The sequence below is a fragment of the Notechis scutatus genome, chromosome 5 (genome assembly GCF_049901735.1).
Source record: "Notechis scutatus isolate UNSWTSFEM ecotype Mainland chromosome 5, rNotScu1.2, whole genome shotgun sequence".
Lineage (NCBI taxonomy): Eukaryota > Metazoa > Chordata > Lepidosauria > Squamata > Elapidae > Notechis > Notechis scutatus.
Genome location: NC_142013.1, coordinates 8,377,722 through 8,392,036, shown reverse-complemented (window position 1 = coordinate 8,392,036; position 14,315 = coordinate 8,377,722). Strand labels below are relative to the sequence as shown.

At 42.3% G+C, this 14,315-nt stretch overlaps 1 protein-coding gene across 24 annotated transcripts in view; it reads left to right on the top strand.

The window, feature by feature from the left end:
- Positions 1 to 14,315, top strand: part of SYTL2 (synaptotagmin like 2) — an 80,368-nt gene that overhangs the window by 43,777 nt on the left and 22,276 nt on the right. For 6 of the 24 annotated variants that reach the window (XM_087966047.1, XM_087966039.1, XM_087966041.1 and 3 more), the window contains 3 exons: positions 3,125 to 3,196; positions 9,598 to 9,699; positions 12,512 to 12,565. In XM_087966047.1, the coding sequence (XP_087822173.1) occupies positions 3,125 to 3,196; positions 9,598 to 9,699; positions 12,512 to 12,565 (228 nt within the window). Of the gene's footprint in view, positions 1 to 3,124; positions 7,103 to 9,597; positions 9,700 to 12,511; positions 12,566 to 14,315 lie in introns of all 24 variants that reach the window. The other 18 variants (XM_087966036.1, XM_087966029.1, XM_087966031.1 and 15 more) reach the window with 7 other exon arrangements.

Genomic DNA, 14,315 nt, shown 5'->3' with positions numbered 1-14,315 from the left:
CGAGGTAGTGAGGGGAGGGGGAAAGGGCAGAGGGGGGGAACTTGCCCCACTTGCCCCACACTCCTCTCCTGGTCACTTTTCTGCTTCTTTCTGCTTCTTTCTTCTTCTGCTTTTGGCTGCACTCAAGGAAAGCAGCAGAAAGTCTTTCTTTCTCTCCCGCAAACTCCACCAGAAATGAGTTTTTGGGACCCTGCAAGGCATCCTGCTCCAAGAGGCTGCGCCGGTGCAACAAGTCTCACAAAGACTCATTTCTGTCGGAGTTTGGGGGAGAGAAAGAAAGACTTCTGCTGCTTCTGCTGCTTTCCTTGCATGAAGCCAAAAGTCTCTCTCTCTCTCTCCCCCTGAGAACGGAGCTGGAGATGGTATCCTGCGAACCCAAATAAAGAATGATTGATTGGTAGGAAAATGGAGTGGGGAATTTTCCTGCCAACTTTTTTTGGGATTTTCCCAGGATCTCTGGTCTGCGGGATTTAAAACTATGAATTTGGTGGTCCCTGAGGTCCAAAAGGTTGCCCACCCCTGTTCTAAAGCAGTGGTGGGATTCAAATTTTTTTACTATGGGTTCTGTGGGCATGGCTTGGTGCGCGTGGCAGGGGAAGGTTACTGCAAAATCCCATTCCCTCCCCAGCCCAGTAACCTGCTTTCCAGCTCTGTTCTCCTGTGCAGGGCAACCAAAGAAGACCCAGCCAATCAGCTGGGACTCGGGAGGCAGAGAATAGATGGGGGTGGGGCCAGTCAGAGGTGGGATTTGCCGGTTCTCTGAACTACTCAAAATTTCCGCTACCGGTTCTCCAGAACTGGTCAGAACCTGCTGAATACTAGTTCTGTTCTAAAGGCATGACAACTGGCAATTGGTATGTATTTATGATGGTTACAGTGTCTCAGGGTCACATGGTCAGCTTTTGTGACCTTCTGACAAGCAAAGTCAAGAGGGAAGCTGGATTCACTTAACAACCATATTACTAACTTAACGACTGCAGTGATTCACTTAACTGTGCCAAGAAAAGTCGTAAAATGGGACAAAATTCACGACTATCTTACATCCCAAAACAAATTTGGGCCTCCATTATGGTCATAAGTCGAGGATTACCTGTACTTTTAATGTCTTTGCCTCTTTGTTAATTCCCCATAGTCGTATTTTTTGGTGTACTTACTAATTATTTCATTCAGGATGCATGAAACAATGATGAAAGGAGCGGCAACTGTCAAACAGGGTTAGAACTAGTAAGTTATTATACTTTAGGAGACTGGGTTTATTTTTTCACGTAGCTGGTAAGTAATAAGCCTTGGAGAAGGATTTTGCTGTGTTTGTTGAGATGTACCTGCTAGGATTCCAGAATCTGAACTTAAACAGAAAAATCCTTCTTTATTCCACTTGTGCATCTTGTTTTCTAATTTTTGGCAAATCATTGTTTGTTATTTAGTGTGGACAGACTGGTTTGTTTTCACAGTTAGTGGCCAAACTGTCAGGTTTACTCCATGCTACCTACATACAAGAATCTGAACCGGAAATTGCCCCATAGGAGCAGATAGAGGTAAATCCTAGAGAGGCAGGAAATGTATCACAGAACAATAGAGATGAATGCTAGAGAGGGATAGTGCTGCCTACACAGCAGGCATAAATCCTATAACAGTCAAGGCACATTAGCACGAGATAAGAGTCAATGGAATTCCAGGAGGGCTGGCGCAGTGATTCCAAACTGATGGTGTGTTTGACCCCGCCTTCGATCTCTATCTGGTCATCTCCTATATAGACTAGTCTAATCACTACTGTTACGAGAAAATCAAAGCTGCTGATTGGTGCTGTTCAAATGGTTGGAACAGGAAGTTTCAACTTAAGATTTGACCAGGAATTTGAAAATTTTCATGTAAAATACAAAGGACTTGGGTATGTTTAGTTTGAGATAAAAAGGCTAACGAGAGACACCATAGCAGTTTTCAAAGTTTAAAGAGCTGATGGAAAGAAGTGAGTATGGGTTTAATCTCCAGAGTTCCTGAGAGTAGGTCAAGAATCAATAGGTGGAAGTGTTATATAAAGAGACCTAAAGCTTGAAATAAGGAGGAATTTCTTGACTGTAAGAGTTACAAAGCAATGGAACAGCTTATCTTCTGGAGGCAAAGGGGCTTCATCACTGGAAGTTTTCCAACAAAAGTTGGTTAGCTAGTTGGTCTAGTGGTTAAGGCACCAGGTTCAAAAGTGGGAGACCGTGAGTTCAAATCCTGCCTTAGCCATGAAGGCCAGCTGGGTGACCTTGAATCACTCTCTCTCAGCCCAATACACCTCACAGGGTTGTTGTTGTGGGGAAAAGAGAGGAAGATGTATTAGATATGTTTACTGCCTTGAGTTATTTGTAAAAATAATATAAAGAAAAATACAATACAATACAATAAAATAAATGGTATGAGGAGGCTCCCTCTTCTGGGTAGGGAGTTTGAAGTCATTTCAAACCCTATAATTTTAGAATTCTTCTACAAAAGGTACTAATAGCTGCATTATCAAAACAGATTAGCAGGCTGTTAGAGAATTTCTACCAATTCTAGTGTTCTGGGAGATTGTTTTTTTTTAATGAAAATACAGAACATGGAATATAAATAAATAATGTGAATATCTTTACTTAAAAAAATACCGATTGTGCAGTTGGATATCCTATGTAATAATTAACTACAAATTTAATTGATTGGCTGATGTAAAATCCTATAAATTTGGACAACACATTTTAAAATTAGCTTTAAAAAATACAAGCATTTTAGATGTCATGCAATGTTTTGGGAAGTATTTGGCAGACTGGAAAACTGCCATCAAAAATGGTCACTTTTCTAATTCAAAATACACTATCTAAAAATGAAATACATTTTCCTTTAAAGGTATATAGCAGAGGTGGGGAATTATGGCCCTTTTATGGCTTGTGGACTTCAACTCGCAGAATTCCTGAGCCAACATGGCGGGCTCAGGAATTCTGGGAGTTGAAGTCCACAAGTCATAAGAACACTATAGTTCCCTGCTCCTGGTATATAGTCAGGCCAATCTAGGCAGCTGGAAATCAAGTGATACCATTAATTTGGGAGGCTACAATTTTTGTTTGTTTGTTTGTTTCTCAAGAAATATTGACTGTGTCTCTTGTAGGCCAGGAGTTGCGTTTGGCTGAGGCAGAGGAAGCCATGTTGCCAAAATCTAGCCTTGCAGACCCTGAACAAGGTAAGCCTGCTCTTGTTGTGGGTCACAGTGTTGACAAACATGCTGCTGAAAATTTGAAGGCTGCTGATGAATCCATATCCAAAGTGCTAGACTGGTTCAAAAGAAGTTCCAGTACTGGTGAGAAAGAAACAGTTTTGATAACCTCTCAGGAAAGGCCGTTTGCAGAGGAGAGGGACACTCCAAAGTCAGTGGAATGGTCTGCAATTGGAGAAGATAAAGGGTCAAATACAGATCTGCTAAATCTGAAACCCTCTCTGTATCAAAGAGGAGAGTCGATGAGCAAAGACTTAAGGCTCCAAGATGTCATAAAGCAACCAGGACAATTATCATTTTCGGAAAACAAAAGTCCAAGCGATGTGGTCCTAGGAGACCAACCTCCTTCTAATCAAAGCAAAGAAAACGAGAATGCAACTTCTCACAATATTCATAGCACTAAGAGAACCCGTTTCCAGACCATTGATCAGAGTGAGGAGAAGACGGATGAAAACAATCTAAAAGACATACGTGGAGATGCTGTTGAGGGTAAAACATATGTGGATTTGAAAAACTCTGATGCTTCTCTCAGAAGTGGAATGAAAAAAGAAACCAGTTCACAGATTGATGGAGAGAGAGATGTTAAATCTTTCTTGGAGGAAGAAAACATTGAGCTTAAACCTGGAGAAACTCTGAAAGATCCTACAGGAAAGGACCGCAATTTTCTAGACGCCGAAAATATGGCCCATGCCACCAATAAAAGCAACCAGGTCCTGCAACAACATGAGTTCCAACAACCATCAATGATAGGAGATAAAAAAAGAGTCAAGGATGTGAAGGCTTTCTGGGAAGCTGGGAAGATGACTCCAGAGCTCGGGAATAAGGAAGTTCTTAGAAATGAAAATATGTCTAATTACACAAAGGAATACGGTAGGCTAAAACCAGTACGTGGACCTTCCAGATATGTAACCAGCGGATCTGACAATGAAGAAAGTAAATATAATTTAGTTACCTTCAGAAAAGTTGAGCTAAGTGAGGAGGACTCTGAAGTGGAAGATGATGATGTTAAGTTTTCAGGAACAAGCGGGACCATCCAAGGGGATAAATCTATGGAAAGCCAAGAAATTAATATAGCTAATGAAGTACTTTCAAATGACCAGAAAAATACTAAAGTTATGGGATTGTTGAATAAGAGCAATATGCAGCCGAGTTACAAAGATATGGCATCTTCTAAAGAAAGTGAAAGGCCAAAAGTCACTGCTTTAGAAAAAGAGACTATTCTTCAGCCAAAATCTCCTTTTAAGATTCATTCACTGAAAGAAAAAATAGATGAAGAATCCAGGTCTCAAATGCTCAACCCTTCCCAATTCCAGAGCCTGAGAAACTTTTGGGATACGGGCTCTAAATTTCAGAGCAAAATTGACGAAACCACCCCACAGAGAATTGGAAATAGCCAAGCCATTTTGGATGATGGAAGATCTGGTTTTCCTCCTCAAGAAGAGGGAACGAAGAAACCCATGACTAAGATTTCACACCAAAGTCCTTTAGCAGAACCCATGTTCTCCCCATCAGCAACTACAGTACCCATGCGTTTAGATTCTGTCCCAATAAGGGACAAGGACTCCTCTCCCGTGATTCCGGAAAAGGAACACGCAGGAATAAAAATTGTTTCACCAGAAATACAGCATAATGTTGTTCGCAGGAGTTTTCAACCAACAGTGTTGGTTGAAAAGTTACAGGAGTCCTCTTGCCCACCAAGACATGAGAAAGGGATTCCACATGTAGAGTTAGTAGGAAAGGATCCAATGGTTCCCAATGACCAGATTCAAGAACCTGGTTTTGTCTTTCCAGACCCAAATGGAAAGGCTGGACTTAAAACAAGTGAGGTTGTAGAGATTGTAAATAGGACTTTGGTCCCACCGAAAGCTGCAGCCAGTAATGCTTTTAATACTAGTTTGGAGAAGTTACTTGAGGAAACTTCTGATCTACAGGCCTCTCTCAGGCATCATTTAATAATGGATGTTTCTGAACCAGCAGATCCTACGTCAGAGAAAAGGGATTTTTTTAATAAGGTGATGGAGCGCAGCCATCATTCCTATCCCAGTGATCCAAAAGAGATTCTTTCTCAAACAGAAGGATCTATTGAAAAACAGGACTTACTCCAAATTCAACCTGCGGAATTCACAACTAGCATGGGAAGTTTGCCTCAATCATTGGAAGAATTAAAACCTGTGCCAATGAAAGCCCCCAACAAAGAGGATAGGCAAAGGCATTTAAAGGATAATCCTGCCTGGGAAAAGAACTTGCTCTTTCCATCACTAGAGCTGATACAATCTGATATCTGTGGTGCAGCTCAGAACAGAACAGACTGTCCTCAAGATGAAGTTTCTGAGATGGTATCCAAAAATAACATCCCACCAAACAGAGAATGCAGCGATTTGAATGCCAAACTCATCAGTCTGTTGAAAGAATCGGCAACTTGGCCCAATAATGAGGACATTTTGGAAGCACCGTTTGATGGTATTCCTCAAGAGAGACAACAAAAGTCCTACCAACAGAAAGACTTGGCTTCATCCCAAACATCCAGTCATTTGAGAGAGACTGTGGGTGAGATTGTTGCGGGAAGCAAAGATACAAACAAAGATGACAATGTCAAGATTGTCCCACAAGATGGCACAACGGAAGCAACTGAAGAATATACACATCCTAAGGAGAGAATCCGAAGAGAATTAGCTGGGGAGCAGCCTCTGGACAAGACGGAAACAGCTGTGAAAACTATTAAACCCAAATCATGGGATCCTGCAGCATTTAGAGCCAATTTAAAACAAATACTTAATGAAGATTCAACACTTGGAGACATAGAAATTCCTAAACTTACACGATCCACATTACAGCCTGATCCATCTATGAGCTCAGTTTGTGCCAAAGATACAATGGATATTCAGGAAGTAATTGAAAGAGTAGAAAAATCTAGTGTTCCTTCCAATTCTAGACAGGTTGAGTTCAAAGCCCGTTTCCAAACATTACTCAAGGAAAACTCTGAAATCTTATCACGTAGCCAGAAAATCACAGAGAGCAGCAACGAGTTGCAAATAAACAAAAAGTCTACTGAGAACAGAGGTTTTATCAGTCAGCAAGAAACAGACTGTGTTCAAGAAGTCAATGAAACTGCCAACAAGACTAGCGCACCATCCGGATTTCAACAAAGTGAATTTAATTCCAGATTACAGAAATTACTTAAGGAAGCTGCTCAGGCACCACCTTCTCCACATTTAAATCTTCCTCAAGAAGAAACCATCATGAAATCAGTTGCTCCTGCAAAAGAGGATCGGGCATTAAAATCAAATTTAGAAAAATTAATTTTGGAACATTTCAATCCTGCTTGTCAGCTGCCCTCAGTCGATTGCAAGAAAATTGCCAGTGATTCAGCACCTGATTTAGATGAACAAGGGTTACCTGTACCAATGCCAACATTGATGGAGACAGCGTTGGGTGATTACCATAGCGAATTTAAGATCCCACTTACCGAGAAGGCCTCCAAGCAAACTGACGGAGGAGCAAAGATTTCGGAGAACGTGGCCTTCCAAAAAATATTCCATCTTAACCTAGCATCTTCAGAAACCCCGTGTCTGGAAAAAGATAAGGATTTTCCTTCTACAGCCGATAAGACAGAGGACAGAAGTATGCAACAGAAAGAAACAGAGTTTTCCACTTCATTAATTGATGCCAACAGAAGCCTGATTGTGGAGCATGGATTGCAAAGATCAAGCACCCCCATCTATGGAAGTCCTCTCCAAACCAAGGAAGTAGAGCTTCATCATACTGTCCCTTCTGCTGTTGATGACAACGATGATGATGGAGGTGCCAAGAATTGTGAGTCAGATTTTTCAGAGGAAAATAAATCCATTCCAGGAAGCCAAAGAGATCCGATATGTGAGCATTTAAAAATTATTTTATTTTTATCTGGGTCTTTTTGATAAAGATGGTTAGAAAGCCACCTGGATGCTACACGCTTATTTTTCCCCCCCTAAAGCAAAGATGTCCAGATTTATGATTCAGGGGTCATAGTTTCCTCCGTCAGGATTTAAATGGAGGTACATTTTGCACTGAATTAAAAAATGCTTTATGTATTTTCTCAGTAGTTCCAGAACATTGGGCAAAACTCTGTACAGTAATCTAATTTATGATGGCTTCCTATCTTCCTTTTGTCCAAACAGTTAGAAGTCAGGAATGGTAGCATATATTCTGGCTATTTTTTAAAAAAATAATGTCTTTATACCTGCCAGATAGAAGTTTGGATCATTCTCCTACAAGATTAATTGCTTGCCTTAATTTGGCAGAGAGACATAATCAATATTGTAGACAGCCCCTTCACTTTGACAGCACAAATTGATGGAAATTCTAAATAGTCACTTTCTAAAAGTTCATTTTAGTTCCTCAATTTAGCAAATTGAGGCAACTTCACAACTGGAGGACAAGTAAACGGTTTATTCATACATTCTTTTTTAATCCGTTGGAGAACTTGACTTAAATAAGTTTTGAGATTTAAATGTGCTCCATTATTATTCTTAGGAGAATTGTGCCAGCAGAGTAAATTTGGGACATGCATTTTTTTTTTTTTACTCCAAGCAATCTTGCACAGCTGGGAACCAGTGCAATGTACTGTATTATTTTATGCTTTCTCAGCAATTTGTCCTACACCTGCTTTCTTAATATATCTGGACCACTGAGGGTGCTTGCAGAAATTCCTCCTGATCAGAACGAATGAGGAGAAACTTAAAGAGTTTCTTAAGATCAAAGGGAATGATCTTAAGAAAGCTTAAAGAAACTTAAGGAGTTTCTTAAGATCCGAATGAATGAGGAGAAATTTAAGGAGAAACTTTCTAACAGTGAGAATAATTAACCAGTGCAACAATTTGCCTTTAGAAGTTGTGGGTGCTCCATCACTGGAGATTTTAAGAAGAGACTGGACAGCCACTTGTCTGAAATGGTATATAGGGTCTCCTGCTTGAGAAAACAGAGAGTTGGACTAGAAGACCTCCAAGGTCCCATTCAACTCTATTCTGATTGAATAGTTTGAAACTTGGTAGTAGATACTGCTGTTTTCTTGAAGTTCTACTATAATTTTCGGACGACTTCCTGCTTTGCTTAGCTATCTGTTGTGTTCTTTAGCTTTTCCAACAGTTCTCAAGATTCAAAAGTTGGCTCTCGTGCCAGCCTGTGGCTGGGATCCTCTTCCAGCCAGCCCAGCTTATCACAACCTGGTCTTCATCAATCAATTTTTGAAAACTCAGAGTTTCCTTCCCATAGCAACAATAACTAAGGCAACCACACCTGACTAAGCCCATCACTCAAGAAGAAAGACACGAACTTGACATTTGATAACCTGACATGAAACTAACTACTCGTGAAGTAGCAATATTAGATAACATGAACAAACAGATAAAAAATATTTTCTTGATAAAGAAATGGGACTCTAGAAGACACGGGATTTTACTTTTCATTATAAGGGTGGAATTACATACAGATAATCCTTGACTTAAAACCACTTGTTTAGGGACCGTTCAAAGTTGCAATGGCAATGGCACTAAAAAAGTGACTCATGACTGTTTTTCACACTTACAACCATTGCAGCATCCCAATAGTCACATGACCAGAATTTCAGTGCTTGGCAACTGGTACGTATTTATGACGGTTGCAGTGTTTTGGGGTCGTGTGATTCCCCTTTTGCGACCTTCTGACTAACAAAGTCAATAGAGAAGCCAGATTCGATTAACAATCATCTCATTGTCATCTTTTAACGACCCCATAATCCCTTGCGGGGCGATGTCTTGGCAACTGAATAGAGCTGAGTGTTTATTGGCCGGATGCCCTTCCTGTCTCCAATGCAGAGTTTATTTTCAGCAGATAAATTCTCATCATGCCCAGAGAGAGAGAAAATATCTGCCTCTACCTAGGATCGAACTCACAGCCTCCTGATTGTGAGGCGAGAGCTCCACCTCTAGACCACTGCACCATTCCCAGATTCACTTAACAATACATGTTACTAACTTAACAACTGCAGTGATTCCCTGCAAGAAAGGTCGTAAAATGGAGGCAAAACTCAATTCCCAACTGTTCGCTTAGCAACAGAAATTTTGGGGTCAATAATTGTGGTTGTAAGTCTAGGACCACCTGTCTTAGAAGAAACATGGAATTGTCTCATTTAGTGGAAGTCCTTGTAAACTTCATCCAGTGAAGGGAAAAGGGAGGAAGTGAATAATGGAGAAAGTTCAGATCGCCCTGAGGAGGAATGGTGATAAGGGCAGGCATTCTTATGTTCTTTGGTTTTCATTTTTAAAACTTGGATGAATGTTAACACAGGTTAACCTGGTTGGGTTATTTGTCTTATGTGTTGTCCAGTGCTCATATTTTTTGTTTTGCAACAGGTTTGGAGGAAGAGCTGAATCCTGTTATGAAGGCTCTGAAAAGGAATTCAAATAGGCAAATTCCTTCTAAAAGTGTAGAGGATATACCATCCGCCACCTCAAGTGAGCAAAAAAACTGACATTTTCCATGCCTTTAACGTTTCTCTTTTAATATACTTTTGTCCCAAACTGTCCACCGTTGTTGTTTCATGCTACTTTTGGAAGGAGTAAATACCCTGAAAAAGTTTTCATCCAGCAAATGCATCTACAAGTTTGAAAACTGCAGGAAGGATAGAAAAAAAACCTTATACCGTATTTGCCGGCGTATAAGACGACTTTTTTGCCCTGAAAAACATGCCTCCAAGTGGAGGGGTCGTCTTATACGCCGGTATATCCACTGCCGGCTATCGGATGCTTGTGGGACGCAACGAAGGCGCCTCTGGCTTCCTGGATCCCCCGCGTCACTTCCGCGTCTCTGAATGAGGTTCGAATCCCGCTCGCCTCGCTCCGCCCGAGGCTGCAGCGACTGGGGGGAGCGAGAGTGTGGGTCGCTCCTGTCGCCCCAGGCAGGGCCATGTGAAGGCTGCCCGCCTTCCTGCTCCTCCCACGGCCCCTGGCACTCTGCCCTGCCGCTGCAGCCCCGGGGATTTCTGGAGGGCGTTTCCGGTGACCCCGCTGGGATCGTTTGGCTGACCAACACAGAATAACATACACACTGTGTAAATATTGGATGATTAGTTACCGGGTGGGGGAGTCGTCTTATACGCCGGGTCGTCTTATACGCCGGCAAATACGGTATATAAAGTTATTTGTTTAGTGGGATTGTTTCATAAGATGCAAGGTGAAATGGCTCATACCCTGTCTTGAACAATATCGTAGCTGCTTGTGGATCCAAATCCATGATGGCTCATCCCTGTTTTTACTACAGGTAGTCCTTGGTTAGCAACTACTGTTGGGACCTGCAACTCCACCATAAAGTGAAGCGATTGCTAAGTGCGACCGCGCTTACAGTCGTAATCCAACTTTCCTGTGCTTGACAGACCCGCAAAGGTCACAAATGCAAGGGTGGGTCAGTGGTAAAATTAATTTTTCATCATCACGATAACTATGAAGAGTTGGAGTGGAGCAGTAGCCTAGAAGTGGAGCTCTCGCCTCACAATCAGGAGGCTGGGAGTTCGATCCTAGGTAGAGGCAGATATTTCTCTCTCTCTCTCTGGGCACAATTGAGAATATATCTGCTGAACAAAACTCCACATTGGCAACAGGAAGGGCATCTGGCCAGTAAACATTCTCCTGGCTCCATTCAGTTGCCCAGACTCCACCCCACGAGGGATTATGGAGTTGTTAAAAGAAGATGGATGATGATTGTCACTATGAACACTTATTACATTAGGCAGTTGCTAAATGAGGACTATCTGCACCGGTGTTTTATTTCTCTTATCCCACGTGGTGGATAACACTGGTAGTAAGATCTTATCAGGGGATGACTTGATTATCCTTGAAGCATTGCCATACATATTTGATATCAATGTTCTATACATAAATTGTTCTCGAAATGTACTATGCAGGTAGTCCTCGACTTTACAACGATTCGTTTAGGGCAGTGATCCCCAACCTTTCTTATGCCGCAGCCCGGTATCCCCAACCTTTTTTATGGTGCGGCCTGGTACCGGCATTAGCTGGGTGCCGCCATCTTTTTTTGATGAAAAAGTGCTTCCGGTGAGCTTTCTACCCGGAAAAGCTCACCGGAAGCACTTTTTCATCAAAAAAAGATGGCGGCGCCCAGCAAACCAGCGGCCCGGTAGGACTTGTTCCACGGACCGGTACCGGTCCATGGACCGGTGGTTGGGGACCCCTGGTTTAGGGAATCATTTCAGGGGTGGGATTGAACCAGTTCTACAGAACTGGTTGTTATGATTCTACACAGTTCGGAGAACCGGCAAATCGTGACCCTGGCTGGCCCCACCCCCCACCCCGCCCGCCTCTCCCCTCCCCGCCTAGTCAGTCCTTATCGTGCATGCCTGACATTGCTGGCTGCGTTCTCCCCCGGCCCAGTCACTCCTTAAGGTATTTCCGTTTTGTTTTTTTCTTTCCCTCCTGATGATCAGCTGTGCCGGGATCCCCCTCGCTGTCTTACTGTCCACCCAGTGAGGCTTCCCTGAGGCCCAGGAGACAAAATGGGGTGGACGGGTGCTGTGTGCCCCCCCTGCGCTCCATTTTTTTGCCTTCCTGGGCCCCAAAACTGCCCCCCAGGAGGCTTCCCTGAGGCCCATGAGGCAAACAAATTGGGAGAGGTGCTGCAAAAAAGAAGAAGAAGCCATGCCCACCCAGTCACATGGCCACCCCCACCTAGCCACGCCCACCTAGCCACGCACATAGAACCAGTTGTTAAAAAACATTGGAATCCCACCCCTGGATTATTCAAAGTTGCAATGGCACTGAAAAAAAGGTGACTCGGGACCATTTTTCACACTCTCAAGTGTTCCAGCATCCCCCAAGGTCATGTGATCAAACATTTGGCGGCTTGGCCACCGGCATGTATTTATGCCGGTTGCAGAATTCCGGGGTCGTGGAATCACCACCTGAGAAACAAAAATCAATGGGGAAGCCAGATTCATTTAACAACTGCAGTGGTTCGCTTAACGACTGTGGCAAGAAAGGTCGTCAGATGGGGCAAAATTCACAATTTGGGGCCCAACTGTAGTTGTAAGTCAACAACTACCTCCATATAAATTGTACTAAAAATGTTGATAGATATCCTTCTCTTCTTCCTGTGGCACAGTACACGTGGTTTACAAAAGATGGCGTTTTCCAGAACTTGGCTTTGCTCCAAATTTCATTTTGCTTCTCCCCCCATTTCTAGAGTCTTCAACCCACAAGGGTATCCTGAACAGCCGAATTATCTAATTGTCTCACCATTTTTCCTCTTGCACAGATAAAGAAAAAATAAACCTTGCCAGGGAAGACTTAGTGCTTAGTGCTGAAGATGGTAATTATTTTATACATCGTTGCATGAACCTAACGTTCTCCTTTAGTAAAAAATGTATGCATTAAGTCTTGTGACTTCTGTGACAGCTAATAGCCTAGGCTTTATAGCGGTTAAATGTTGCATGATTTAGATTTGGGGTGAGTCTGTGGCTTTTGGTTTAATGCCGTGTATGGAGATGGCCCCCTCAGAAATATAGATTGCCGTCCAGCTTATGTTACTCAAGTTTGAACCCACAGCCTTCAGGAGAACTCAGAGGATGTATAAAATTTGTGCCAAATCTTAAACTATGACAGGACATCATAACTGAAATTAAAATGGACAGAACATCTCAGCGGTGGTATGCTACCGGTTTGGACCGGTTCAACCAAACCGGTAATAAAAAAAGCACACAATCAGCTGACAGGAGGAAAAAAAAATCCTCTGACACAATCAGCTGAGAGGATCAAGAAGAGAAAAGGGCAGGATCGGCCCTCCCACCCACCCGCCCCTGCGCTTTTCTCTTTTTTATCCTCTCAGCGGATTGGGCTGCAGGTCTCAGCGGGTGTGTGGAAAGCTGCGCGCTGCTTTAGGCAAAGCACGCCCACCAAGCCCCTCCTACCAAGCTACGCCCACTGAGCCAGTGGTAAAACAATTGGAATCCTACCCCTGGAATATTCCCTAACTTCCTAGAATATTTGACCACGATTAATTGACCAGTCAGTGATCGATTGCTTTGGAAAATTATGATACACACCAACCAACCGATAGGAAGGCACCACGTAAATACGACTCACAGAACAGCCCAAAGCACCTATTTTGGAAGAGAGAAATCCTCTGACGATGAGCTCCGGCATGAGTCCAAAAACTCGGAAGAGTAAACCTGTGACCGACCCAGATTTAATCTATGATGCTTTGTATTATCCCGAAAACAAACAAATGTATTAGCTATGCTAAGTGTTGTGAAAGGAGCATCTTAACCAGTTTAAAAAAAATTAATTCGGGCTGTCCGTCTACTTGAGATTTGATTTTTTTCCCCTATTTTTTAAAAAAAGTGGAAATGAAATTAGGCCTTGTAATATGCCACTTCTTCAAGAGATTTGCTCTAATTTTAACATCCAGTAGCCCCTCTTAGCCGTATCTCACATGGAAATATAAATGAAATCATTACAGATTAACTTGGAAATAGAATGTCTATAGATTTTGAAGCGAAGAACAGATCCAAAGACAACAGGTTTGTCTGTAAGAACTGAGGGTAACTTTGCTGGGTCAAACTAAGGACTTGATCAGTTTTGTTGTCCAAAGGTGCTTTTTCCAAAAGGCAGCTGGGCTTTCTTTGTTTTGTTTTTTTCTTTGAAAATGTTTAACTTTTCACCTAAGAAGCTACTTCAGTTTGGAGAGAGAAAAAAACCCAAGAAAGTCCAGTTGTCTTTTGATAAAAAAAAACACCTTTGGGACCATCATGGAGTCAATGATTGAGAATCTCCATCGTCAATCCTTTTGTTGTTTTTCATAAAACCAACTTTTCTCCTGTGGGTGGAAATTAAAAGGACGGTGCCTTCAATCTGGAAGGAGTTTTGAGACTTCAGGATTAATTGTGCCAAAGGTGCTTTTTCAAAACTGGACTTTTTTCCTTGAAGACGTTTGGCTGCTCATTCAAGAAGCTTCTTCAGTTCTGAGAAAGTAGCTTCTAGAATGAGAAATGTCTTCAAGGAAAAGCAAAGTCCAGTTGCCTTTTGAAAAATCACCTTTGGGGCAACCATGATCTGGAGGA